This window comes from Balaenoptera acutorostrata, chromosome 17 (genome assembly GCF_949987535.1).
Source record: "Balaenoptera acutorostrata chromosome 17, mBalAcu1.1, whole genome shotgun sequence".
NCBI lineage: Eukaryota > Metazoa > Chordata > Mammalia > Artiodactyla > Balaenopteridae > Balaenoptera > Balaenoptera acutorostrata.
In genome coordinates this window covers 28349794-28362898 of record NC_080080.1, presented here as the reverse complement: position 1 = coordinate 28362898, position 13105 = coordinate 28349794, and the positions used below count along the sequence as shown (strand labels likewise).

Genomic DNA, 13105 nt, shown 5'->3' with positions numbered 1-13105 from the left:
TTATAACGTCAGATCTTTTCCATCCTGCCAAATAACGAAATATGAAAATAAGAGAAATAAAGAGAAGAGAATACAAAACCTCCCCTCCCTCCCTCTAAAAGCATGATTTACTGATAAAAATGTTTTCTTAATTAGAATTTTGGGGGGTTGCAAACAACCGTAACTGACTGGCAAACTATAGAACTATGGACATTTATAGGAAGAATATCTAAAACTTACATTATCACTGGGAAACCTGGCAAATCAAAATGTGGAAAACAGGCAGGAACTGAGGCATTTTCTAGGACTGCAAGGAAAGAGCCTCTGAAACAGTGCTTGTGTGACCAATCTGGTCAGGTCACTTCCAAGGCAATAAACAAACTCCAGCATTCACGCTCTCTCTGTTCCTCTGCTTGAGATTCAAGTTCCAGGGAGAATCTGATTGGCCTACTCTGGGTCACCTCCCCCAACACCACACACACACACACACCTTGACTCAACAGACTATATCTAATGGGGAAGAGATCATTCCACAAAGGAGAAATTGGGATGATATAAAAAAGGGAGATATAAGAGTGCCCCCCCCCCCAAATAACAACTGCCTACTTCAAACAATGGACACAAAAATTCCCAAGGCAGCAAAAACTAAACCCAAACCCAAAGGCTTGCTCGAGAACAAAGGTTTATTCTATCAGTAGGTTTTAGAGCCTCTTTACCCCTTAACATCTTTCTAGTTTCCTGACTTTTTATCTGAGAATGCTGCTGCTGACAGTGTCATCTTAGTATAGGAAAGTGATTTTAAAGTCTAGTGAGTAAAGCCACTAGCTTTTCCAAAGCTGCCTACTCACTTGCTTGTGCTTGCACATTTCAAGTAGCTGGAGAGAAAAATGCTACCATTCTCATTGATCGCACTTCAATTCAAGACCACCACCCTTGGCTCCCTGCAGTGACTTTATTTTTCCCTGGGCTATTGATTCTCCAACTCTTCTAGCTTATCTTGGCAGGCAGACTCTAAAACAATCCCCAATTATCCCTATTCTTTCAGGAATCCACTCCAATCAGGATTTCACCCCCACCACTGTACTAAAACCACTCTTATCAGTTTCCAATAAGCTCCACATTGTTCAATCCAAAGGTGATTCTCCCTGCTCTTCTTGCTTGACATGGCAGGAACAATTGATGGTTATTACTTCTTCCTCCTTAAAATACTTCTTTACTTGGCTTCCCACAATACTCTCACGTGATTTTTCTGCTGCCTCTTTGATCATTCCTCCTCAGTCAGCTTTGCTTGCTTTTCCTCATCTTTCCCATTACTAAGTATTGGAGTTTCCCAAGGCTCAGGCTTCTGATGTTTTCATGTTTCCATCTATATTCTACTCTCTAGGTGATTGCATTTGGTCTCACTGTTTTTAAAATGTATGCTCATCAATCTCATATTGACATCTCCAACCTGGATTTCCCCCTGAACTTCAGATTCAAAACCAAACTTGCTACTTTACATCTCACTTGATGTCTAATAGGTCTTAAACTTGATATGTCCAAAATGAGCTCTTGATACACTCACCCAAACCCACCCCTTCAACATTCTTCCCCTGCAGTTAACGGCCCCCGTACTTCTGGGTGTTGAAGCCCAAACTCTTGCAGTCATGTTTGACTCCTTTTTTTCCTCTTACCCTCCATACTCCTTGTCAGCAAATCCTGTTAACTCAGCTCTCAAATATATCCATAATCTGACCACTTCCCACTACCAACGCTGTTCCCATCCTGGTCCAAGTGACCATTATTCTTGCCTAGATTATTTGCACTAGCCATTTAATTGATCTTGCTGCATTTGCCCTTGCCCCAGTGCAACAAAATAGCAGTTGGTGTTTCTTTGAAACCATAAGTTAAAGCATGTCACATTTCAGCTCAGTATTCTACAGTGAATTCCCATCTCACTCAGAGTCAAATCCGTGATCCTCCATGACCTGCCCCTCTTCTCATTACTTCTCTGACCTCACATCTTATAGCACCTAGCTTGTTCTGGCCACTCCGGCCACTCTGGTTTTCCTGCCCCTTACACACCAGACACACTCCCTCCTCACTCATTGGCATTTGTTCTCCCAGTTGCCTAGAATGCTCTTCTCCCAGATGTCCACGTGGCTCAGCTACTCACTTCAGACCTTCAGAACTTTACTCAAAATTCACTTTCTCCACGACAACTTCCTGTTCATCCTATCTAAAACTCCATCACACCCTACACACACACACACACACACACACACACACACACTATTCTTCCCTGCTATATTTTTTCTCTCTAGCATGCATTACTTCCTAACATACTGTATATTTTACTCATTTATTTTGTTTATTGTCTGCTTCCACTAAAAATATAAGTTCCATGAGAACAGAGATTTTTTTAAAAAAATTACTGCCATATTCTTAATGCCTAGTATACTGAATTAATTGTTGAAGGCAAACTATTGTTTTGTAGGTACTTCATTTTGTTCACCATCTCTCACAATTAGGTGCAGATTCAAAATCAGGCTCCAGCACACAGCTCATTTTCCAAGTCAGTGAATTCCTTATTCTTTCTAATTCTGCAAGAGTTATCACTTTTTCTTATTATGTTTACATCGAAGGATCAACAAGTTAAAAACCTGTCTTTTTTTTCATCATAAGGGCAGGCAGGACCATCTATATAATTGTGAGATCCCAGACAAAATGAAAATAGAGATTCCCCCTCATTCAGAAAGTATTAAGGATTTCAGGATGGTGACAGCAGAGCACTAAACCAAACGTGGGGCCCTATGAGACTGCACAAGTCATATTCCCATGATGCTGGCCCTATAGGCAGGTTTTTATTAGAGCTAGATGTTTTAAAAACTTACAAAAGAAGCACACAGTTTGGTAGTTAGGATTCTCTTTTCACATTTCCCCATGTCCATGTTCTATGATGAGTCTGTATTGCAAAGGTTTAAAGATTCTAAAGATGAATACAATTTAAATCATTAGTCATGTAAGCTACATAACCACTTTTTGTGGTTCCAAGTTGATGTTTTAGTTATACAAATTTCCATCTAGTTATAATTATTTATTGTCACTTATGTTAATTTAAGATTAAAAAATCTCACTGCTATATTTTTCAGGACATTGATTTATCATATAAATATGCACTATTTATAATAGAAATGTTAAAGATCCTCATTCATTCAAGAAGAATTGAGTAAAAATCTATAAATGTAAATTACAGTGCTTGGCTCTTTAAGAAATTTAGGTATTATATGACAGGAAAGCAGGTTATTTGTTGAAATATCAATTTTCCTAAAGCCAATTAGCCAAATGATCAATTTGTTGAATGTTAATTTGCCAAGTTTGCTAAATTAAATGAATGCAGTTTAACATAAATATTTAGCAGCTTGAACAAGACTATTTGATTTTGGTTACTGATGGTGAAATATATAGAAAAACTATACACACATTTTTCATATTACAATATGTAATATTCATAATGTCATATTATATACGGATATGTGTATATATTATGTACATATACACATATATAAATGTATGTTTGTATATATATTTGTACATACTTACATATATAGCTAACTTGTTACAAGACTAGGTGTACAGGAAGTAAAAATATCTGGAAGGGACCATTTTAATCTGGAAGGGACCGTGTGGTTAGTACAAGTCAAGTAGAAAAATGAAATAAAACACAATAGGAATAACCACCTTATAATGTCATTTGCTGGTGGATGCCATTTGCTGGTGGATATACTCGAAGAATTTTGTGAAACAATCTTAAAAGTATTAAAAGTTTGGCAAAACAGAAATCAACATAAAAGGTCCCTAATCACTTTATTGATATATCCAAAACTTAAGAAAAGTTTTCCTTTTTGTTATAAACAATATAGATCCTTTCTTTAAAGAAAGTCTACCTATTTCAATGATTCCTGATTAGAAATCACAACTTCAGTGTATGTCTGTGACAAGATTTTTCACCTACTTCTAACTTATTTCATAATACTGTTGAATGATATTTTCTACTTTTTTAATACTAAAAGAATCGTAAATATTCCTTTTAGTATCATTTAGCTTATGTCTTATATTCAATTTAAATTTATAAATTTAAAAGCATGTGCAAAAATCAGGATTTTTAATAAAATTGAATTCACTTTTTAGTGAAGTCATCTAAAATTTAATTTAGATTAATTTAACTTTAATTTGAAAGCACCAGAAATAAATCAAAATTAACCAAACAATTCCATATAGAAATTCCCACATTAATTTTTATTTTGGTTATTGATAGTGAAATATATACTTCTACATATTTCACAGCTAATAACCTAAAGTGAATATTTTTGTTAAAGCTGCTTATTATTGTTCTACAACATTGCTATCTTTAAATTTAGTAAATTTGGCAAATAATTAGCAAATTGGCATTCAATTAGCTGATTTTCTGCTAATTGGTCTGCTTCTAGATAGGAGAGTTCGGGAAGGGTGAAAAAAAAACCCTGCAGGAATACCAATTTTCAAAAGAAGATGGAAGAGAAAAATATTAGAAGTGACTGGAGAAGCAGGAAGAAACCCAAGACTATTAGGAGGAATGGAATTTCAAGAAAGATGTCGACAGTGTCACATGCTACAGAGAGTTCCAAAAGAAGTAAGGAAGGTCAGGGTACCTTTGCTGGCACTGCTTTCAGTAGAGTGGTGACAGTCCGTTTGCACAAAATTATAAGACGACTATAATTAACTAAATCTAACAAAAAAAAATTAACTCCAATGAGGTAGATAAAACTTCTGAAGAGCAAGGACTTAATTTTATTTATTTCACTGATGTTAAGTTCTCTCTTCTATTTCTTCTCTCTTCCCGCCCAACTAGAGTTGTCAGACTTAGTAAATAAAAATACAGAATGCCGAATTAAATACGAATTTCAGATAAATAATGAATAGTTTTTAGTATAAGGATGTCCTAAGCATTGCAAGCCTTCGCTAGAAGTCTGCCGAATAGGGACCAGCGGCGGGCATAAGAGCCCTGGCTCTAGAGTCAGTCTGCTTGAGTCCTCGCTGTGCACTTAGGTATATGGCCTCGGGCAAGTTACTTAACCTTCGCCTCAGTCTATGGCTTGTAACGATGGGGATCATAATAATAGTAATAGTCCTTTTGGAACTATTGTGGGTTGAAGTCTCTAAGGCGCGTGTTTGGGGACGTGCCCAGAGACTAATAAACCTTAGTATGATTGTCAGTTAAAGGGAGAGCACGAACTTATATGAATGGGAAGGGGAAACTGCGTGGGGTTTGCGTATTAGGTGGACTTTGAGGCTTACCTGGGCATGATTAATAACCAAGGCAGACAGGCAGAGGAAAGTGTTCAGGTCCAGAAATGGCCGGGGGCCGGGGGGGAGGGAAGAAGAAGAGAGAATGGAAGGAAGGGAGGAAGGAAGGGGGTGAGAGGAGGGGAAGGACGGGAGGGAGGACAGAAAAGGCGAGATTGTCGGAAAACTTGCCTGTTGACCTCTCTTGCCAAGAAAAAGTGGGGCTGTTACACCTGCGGAGGCAGCCGTGGGCCGTTAGCTACCAACTCCGAGTGCGGAGGTTCGATGGTTACTGACGGGCCGGTGCCGGCTGCGTTCCCGGGTGAAGGGGGTTGCGTCTGCGCGTAAAGCCCGGGGGCGCCCGGGCGGGCGGGGGCGGGGCGGCTCTGGGGCGGCCGAGTCCGCCTGCGCGCGTGGGACGCGGCGGGCGCGCTAGACGGCAGAGCCGGGACGCTGGCGGCGGCTGCGAGCGAGCGGTGGGCTTAGGCTCTGCGGAACTGGCGCCGCGATGGGACACCTGTGGCTCTGGGGGACGTGGGCCCTCTGGGGGCTGCTCCTGTGCGTCGCAGACCCCCGCACAGGTAACCCAGTTGGGGCACCAGGGAGGCAAGCCGGAGAGGTCCCTGTAGACACAAGCCCCGCTGCCGGGGTCGCGGGAGAGGCGGCGCTAGCCCTGGCACGAGGCTGAGCTTGCGGCTGCGCGGCGATCCTGGGGACTAGGTTAAGCTCTTGCCACGAGGGTTGCTGCTTGAATTATGGAACCTCACCCTCTCCATCCCTGGTGACTCAGTTGAAAAAGAGACCGAAATTTGGCTGGGGCTTGGGGACGCAACCCAGCTTCTCCCTTTCCTCACTCTTCTTGTGTCCCTTCCCCATTGAAGGGAAGACAGGGTCTCCCAGTAAGATAGGAATGGGTCTTTGTGGCGGGTGTCAGTCACTTCCAAGGGCAGCTGCCCTGGGCCTTCAAAGTAATACCCAAGAGAGGGCTGGGAAGAGACTGATAAGATAAGAAATTGGAGTTGTCCGTGGAGATAACGGGGAAGATGAACCTGAGATAGGTGAGGAACGGTGCTTCTATGAGATAGGATCCAGCTCCCTCGCTGGAGTTTCCTACTCTTGGCTGTGGGCTGCTCGAAGTTACAAATGTGCCTGGTGCAGGAGCGGCCTTGGAGCTCTTGGCAAAGACAGACCCAAAGCGCAGAGTCATTGGGTCTGGGAGGTAGTCATCTTTATGCTGGAGAGCTTTTGCTATTGTAGGTGAAGTCCACACTAAACTTTTCTCAGGCAGGAATGAACTCAATCATAATTTCTTTAACTTTTTCTCATTCATCCGTTGCAAACAATTTAGGTGGCCTTTCCTTGTGTTCCCACTTAAATTTTTCCACCTATCCTGAGAATTTGTTACTGGATCTAATAATTACCAGGTCTGTACAGTTTAAGCAGAAAATAAATCCTTTTAGCCATGATGTAACTTTGAGTTATTTTGAAGCATTAATTTCAGTTCCCCAAAGAAGCTGCTCACTCACCCCTGTGTTTGCAGAGGCACCTCTTTGTCTAGAAGTCTAGAAGCCTGTCTTTCCCATAGTTGGTCCAGTCTAGCTAATTCATGTTTGCTCTCCCAGATGCAGCAGGAACACCCTTCTTTCAAGAAGCAGTGTGGATGAAATGCCCCTTCTTAGTCACGTGGCCCCTGTGCTCTCTTCTGTCACTCTGGGCTGTCTAAGCTGAGCTTTTGGAAAGTTGGGACTGTCACACATTTTTAAATGCCCAGGAACCTAACACTGTTTGTTGAATGAATTAGTGACCTTTACATTAAGAACTCACTATCATCAGAAGGCTAAAAAGGTCCCAGAAGTGATCTTCCCTGAAGTCTTACTCTGTCACAGAAAACAATTACTTCTTAAAACACAACATCCCTTTTTTGTACCTAGGCTATTCTTTCAATTTACCTGGCTTTGCATTTCTTATGGGCTTTGATAATGACCTGTTTCTCCACAGAGCTATTTCTCCAGCATTGTCTGCTGCTGTGTGGGCTGATAGCTGTAGTTATGGAACTGCAGCTAGCAGAGCACTACATGAAATTAAGGGTCTAATAAATGTTTTATAATATGATAGGTAAGAATGATGAAAATGATCATGTATTATTCCTCTTCTTTGTAGCATGTAAGACAATGCTTTGCATAAAGCCAATGAGTATTAACTAAGTTAATGACTGAACTCCCTGTCAAGTCATTGGTTAGTAATACAACCAAAAATAAAACCTAGGTGTATTTACTTTCTGTCCTATAATCTCCATGATGTTTTTCTTACACCATTGTAATTTGTGGTACAAAATTTGATGCTTGAAATGAAGTACTTGATGCTTTTACTTCTATTGTACTTTAATATCTTTCAGATGGCTCTAAAATAATTCCCAAAGTCATAGAAATAATACCTAAATATGGCAGCATAAATGGAGCAACAAGGCTGACTATCAAAGGAGAAGGTATTGTTGCCTTTTTTTATTTACCAAGGTCGAGTTATTTCAAAGGCTGTTTCACATTTAGAGATTTACGGTTTTTTAAAAAAATCCACTAGAGTTGCTTCTCCATTTGGCCAGAGTAGTGAAACTCTATCCTCTTTGACACCTAATGAAACCCCTGAAAGTCTCTATCAACCTGACCATCTGAATTTGTATCATAATTACTTGCTTAACTCCAAGGTCTGGACTATAATGATTGAATTGAAAGAAACATCTTTAACCCAACTCTGCAGTTACTTACTTTGTTCTTCATGGGTCTAATAACATTTATCTTTATATTAAATATAACATTTTGGGGGATTCTGGGAGTAGGATGTTAGTAAGAGGGTATGATAGAGAAATAGAATGGTAATGAATGGAGAAAGAAAAGCTTTGGATCCCTTCTTCTGCCACCCAATCCTTATCATATGCTTCATCAAAACATGGGTTATGTATAACTCTTTCTCCTTCCCTCGTCTTGGGATGAAAACAAAGTAGGCAATTAGGGAATATATTTAATAAGCAACTGTTCCTAGGATTAAATAGAAATATGTGGTTCTTTTAGCCATTAGGCCTTTACAATCTAAATAATAGTAGTATTCAGATGCTTACAAAGTTTTGAAGGATGAGAAAGAAAAATTTTTAAAGAATATTAATAAAAACTATTATTTAGTCTTTAAAATAAGAAGAACAGAAGTTTTTGGAATCAGAAAATTGACAAAGCAAGATATTTAATAATTCTGTCATATGTATTGAAATGTCTTTCAATACTTCTAAGTAAAATTTCTGTAGAATTTAATCTCAATGATATACTTGAAATGGTTTGTGCCTCTGAATTGTGAACAATATATTTTGGATTAAAGTGTGTTTTTGTTTTTTTAGAGTTAGACACCTGGAAACAATGTGTTTGTTAAAGACTTTTTAAAATGTCTTTATCCATAGCTCCCTTATATTGTATATTGCTGTTAACATTTGCTTAGATAGTGTGTTTGAAAGCTATTGGGTTTCTAACAGAGATTTAAATGCCATGAGAGAAATGCCCAAAACAAACAAGCAAGAAAACCAATGAAATTGCTCAGCTATTTCCTTCTGCCTCAAGACCTGCACTTTTTCTGATCCAGGAACCATGGCTTGAGTTTAGGTACATAAACTCAGAGCATCCCTAGTTAGAAATAGGAAAAAACAAAACAAACCATTCCATACTTAAGGCATTTTGGAAGAACATCCTTATTAACCTAGCTATAACCTTTGCTCTTTGGTAGACTTTCAGTGGCTCAGGAGTAATCCTCTTACTTAGGAAGCACAAAGTGTCACAGTGAATTTCCAGTTTTCCCATCAGTTTGTATTTCTGGATGCTTTTGGCAGAGAATTATAGAATAGTTAAATCCTATTTGAATTACAGATACCTGCACCCCACCCTGATGTGTCTTCCCTCTCCTTGCTTTAACCACACACTATAGGGGACTGAAATTGTGATACCTTATGTCTTTCTAAGAGGCTGGGTCTAAATACTGTTTGGGGGGCCCATGATATATACAGAATGTGTGTAAAGTAATGATAATGAATTTACAAAACACACCAGACCTCCAAAGCTACATGAATGTGGTACTTGAACAAAGTTTATTTGGAGGAACTACATTCACATCATCCATCAGTGCTGTGTCTGACCCATACTCCATGTTTAGAATTGAATACAGAGATAATTTATTAAGCACAGAAGAATACTTTCTAAATGGAATTATAAATGCTAGATCACCTAAATGTTGGTCCCCTATGACTTTAAAATATTTTATTTTTGTAAAGGCCACGATGAAAAAGTAAAATAAATATTTGACTTGAGTTCTCTGAAATTCCACCCTCTGAAAGATCTATTGCTAATGTTTTTGTGTATTCAAATGACTTTTGTCTATTTTCACACCTAATGAAACTTTACAGGCAAAAATTTGCTACTGCATTACTTTGTTCTAAAGGTTATCTTCAGGAGCCAAAGGTAAAATTTTACAATTATGTAAATATTATGTATTATGTATAATTTTACAATTATGCTACCCAAGTAAAAGCGTTCTGAGCAGTGGCATGACCGTGGAAATGATTGTATTTCCTTCTAAGATGACTGATTGGATGAGGAGTGTTATCATTTTGATAAGTTCTGGAGTGTTTCTAACTTTATTGTGTTTATTACTTTATATGCATACCTTGTATTTCTCAATTGTCTTCTTTGATATTTATCTTTGTTAAAAAAATCAGTGAGCCAGAAGGAATAACTTTTTGTTCTTTTTTTCTAGCTATTTCCCTATTACAATGTCTAGCACATATATTGTTGTTTAACTGAAGTGGTGAGTTATGTAATTTTTGTAATATTATGGAAAGCATATAGGCGTTAGTCGGGTCCAACTGGCTTTCAGCTCCAACTTTGCCACTCCCGCTAGGGGACTGGGACAAGTTTCTTCTCTAAGCCTCAGCTTCCTCATCAGTGAAATGGGATATTAATTCCTACCTGTTGGGTCTATTGTGAATATTGAAAAGGATGTTGTATCTAAGGCACCTATACATAATATCTGCTCTATAATTTAGAGCTATTTTATATTTATTATTCTTTTGCATTTATCTTATACGGATGGTTTCATTCTTTAGAAGTTATGCTCCGTCACACTGCACCATTTTTTCCCATTGTTTTGAATGTTACAGCTTTTAAGTACGTTTATACACTCTCAACCCTGCTTTTTTTTTTTTTTTTTTTTTTTTTTAACCAGAGAAACCCAAAACAGCCTGCATTGTACATGGCAACTGCTGGCTTTGACAACACATGCATTTTTCGTGATAACAGCACAGGCTGCTATCAGGAGACCCAGGTTTGGGCGCCTGGCAAATTCTGTCTCCAGTTTTTCTGCAAAAGAAAAAAAATACATCAACATCTCAGGAATTTCCATCTGAAGCCTCGACCTTTTCTGTTTCCAGGGTACACCCACCCCTTCCTGTAATCTTTGTGCTTTGGAGTACTTCCAGAGTTATCTTCTTTATACCCAATTATTTATTTAGAATTATACTTTTAAATTAAAATTATTTTTTATAGGTGATTCCTTTCTATTGCTTTTTTTTTTTTTAATTTATTTATTTTTATTTTTGGCTGTGTTGGGTCTTTGTTTCTGTGCGAGGGCTTTCTCTAGCCGTGGCAAGTGGGGGCCACTCTTCATCGCGGTGCGCGGGCCTCTCACTATCGCGGCCTCTCTTGTTGCGGAGCACAGGCTCCAGACGCGCAGGCTCAGTAGTTGTGGCTCACGGGCCGAGTTGCTCCGCGGCATGTGGGATCCTCCCAGACCAGGGCTCGAACCCGCGTCCCCTGCATTGGCAGGCAGACTCTCAACCACTGCGCCACCAGGGAAGCCCCCTTTCTATTGCTTTTTAACTCTTTGGAGCTAGCTACAAAACTAGAAATATTTCTGTAGTTTTTTTTTTCACTAAAATTTATAATGAGAATATTTATAAACCTTATTGATTTGGTTCATATTTTCCTATATATTTTACTCCCAGGAAATATATATATATATATATATATATATATATATATATATATATATATCTCACATATATATGAGACATATATATGTGTGTATATATATACATACGTATACATATAATATTAAAACAACTCCTAAGCTAAAAACAATATATATCATCTTTTGTTGGTATTTTTTTAATTGTTTTTTTCTTAGGAATGCTGAAGAACAGATCTGTGTTACCATATCACTGATGTGACATATGCCTAATAGGAAAACAAACACATGTATCACTTCCTGAGCCACACTACAAGTAAAACTTTCTATTCTTTAGTTCGTTGCCAGCAGCCCTTCTGTGTATTCCAAACTCAAGGTGAACGCCAAAGATAAGCAGAAATTGGCAAAAGGAAAGAGTGGTTTTACAAATAGCTTGCTTTTCTGTGCTTTCATGTATCTTTTCACATTGCGTATCTTTTCCATTTCAGCAGTAACTGCCTTCCTAGATTCAAAACTGCAAACTCAACGCAAATATGTTTCACATGTTAAATTGATATGTTTGTACTTTAGCCTATGCTGGATAAGTCCTGTTCGGTTAAGTTTTAAGCTTAGGAGAAGAGAGCGGTGTTTATTAAAATCGCTATCCTTTGTTGAGTTTCTGCTTGCTTTTTCTATGTATAAAGAATAGGAGAGGAGCTAAGAACATAGGGTCTGGAGGAAGTTACGTTGGGTAACTGGAAATAGCTTTGTAATGTGCATTTTTAAATATTATTTTTCTCTGAATATCACAAGGGTGCCAAGCTGGCATCTACAACCTGGGTTTGAATCCTGGCCACCCACTTATTTGTTCTGTGTTATTTTTTTAAAAATGATATTAATACTGACTAATAATAACTATTTTGTGACATTATATAATAAGGATATATATTAATTGAGCTCTTAACCTGTGAGCCAGTTACCACGTTAAGTACTGTATATAAATTCTCATTTAGTCTTCCTGATAATTCCTGCTAAGTAGATTATTATGGTCATTTTCCTGGTGAGGAGACTAAGACTGAGAGAGTTTATGTCTAAAACTAATGCTCAAGTTCATACAGCAAGGAATTCACTGGAGCTGGGATTCCAACCCAGGATGTCAGGGTCCAAATGCCCTTTCCTGTAAACAACACTGTCACCTAACATGCAGTGTTAACCAGAGCTGTGGCACAGGGCTATGGCATTTGATGAACATTTGGCATAGCGAAGCCCTACTTCCACTCCTGTGTTAAACCAGGCAATATTCATGTTGTCTCATAGACCTTTGTAGAACACTGAAAATGTTCAGTAATTTAAAAAGCCACACCACAAACCTTTGGCAACCACAATTCAGCCACTTTAACTAGTAAAGGTTAATGTGAGCACATATTGTAGTGGTGATTGTTTTGTTGAAACATACTTGAAAACTACTGACAATTTAAGGTAAATACCTAATATTTATTTTTTCCTAACATTAATAATATAAATACATAGGATTTAAAGAGTTTAGTGTACCTCTCTGGGTTAACCTTTTTTTCCTACTGATTTTATTATTGTACTGTGGGACAATGTGATCTGTAGCTAATTAAGTTCTGACAGTTACATAGCTTATACATTTACACTAATGACATGGATGCAGATCCTTTAGTGTAAAAGAAAATGTTTCATAATTTCAAAAATATTTTAGTCATCAATATGGCTATACTGGTTTCTTAATCTTAAGAATTTGTGATATTCAGAGAAAAAGAATATGTAAAAATGCACATATTTTTATAACTCAGAATTTAGGAATTTTAGATTTTGAAGTAATCTG

The 13105-nt window shown here is 38.1% G+C and overlaps 1 protein-coding gene across 2 annotated transcripts in view; it reads left to right on the top strand.

The window, feature by feature from the left end:
- The first annotated feature begins 5712 nt into the window (after nucleotides 1-5712).
- The window catches only part of PKHD1L1 (PKHD1 like 1), a 155758-nt gene continuing 148365 nt past the window's right edge, over nucleotides 5713-13105 (top strand). For both annotated transcript variants that reach the window (XM_057532372.1, XM_007188783.2), the window contains exons 1-2: nucleotides 5713-5864; nucleotides 7679-7768. In XM_057532372.1, the coding sequence (XP_057388355.1) occupies nucleotides 5792-5864; nucleotides 7679-7768 (163 nt within the window). In that variant the 5' untranslated portion in view covers nucleotides 5713-5791. The remainder of the gene's footprint in view (nucleotides 5865-7678; nucleotides 7769-13105) is intronic.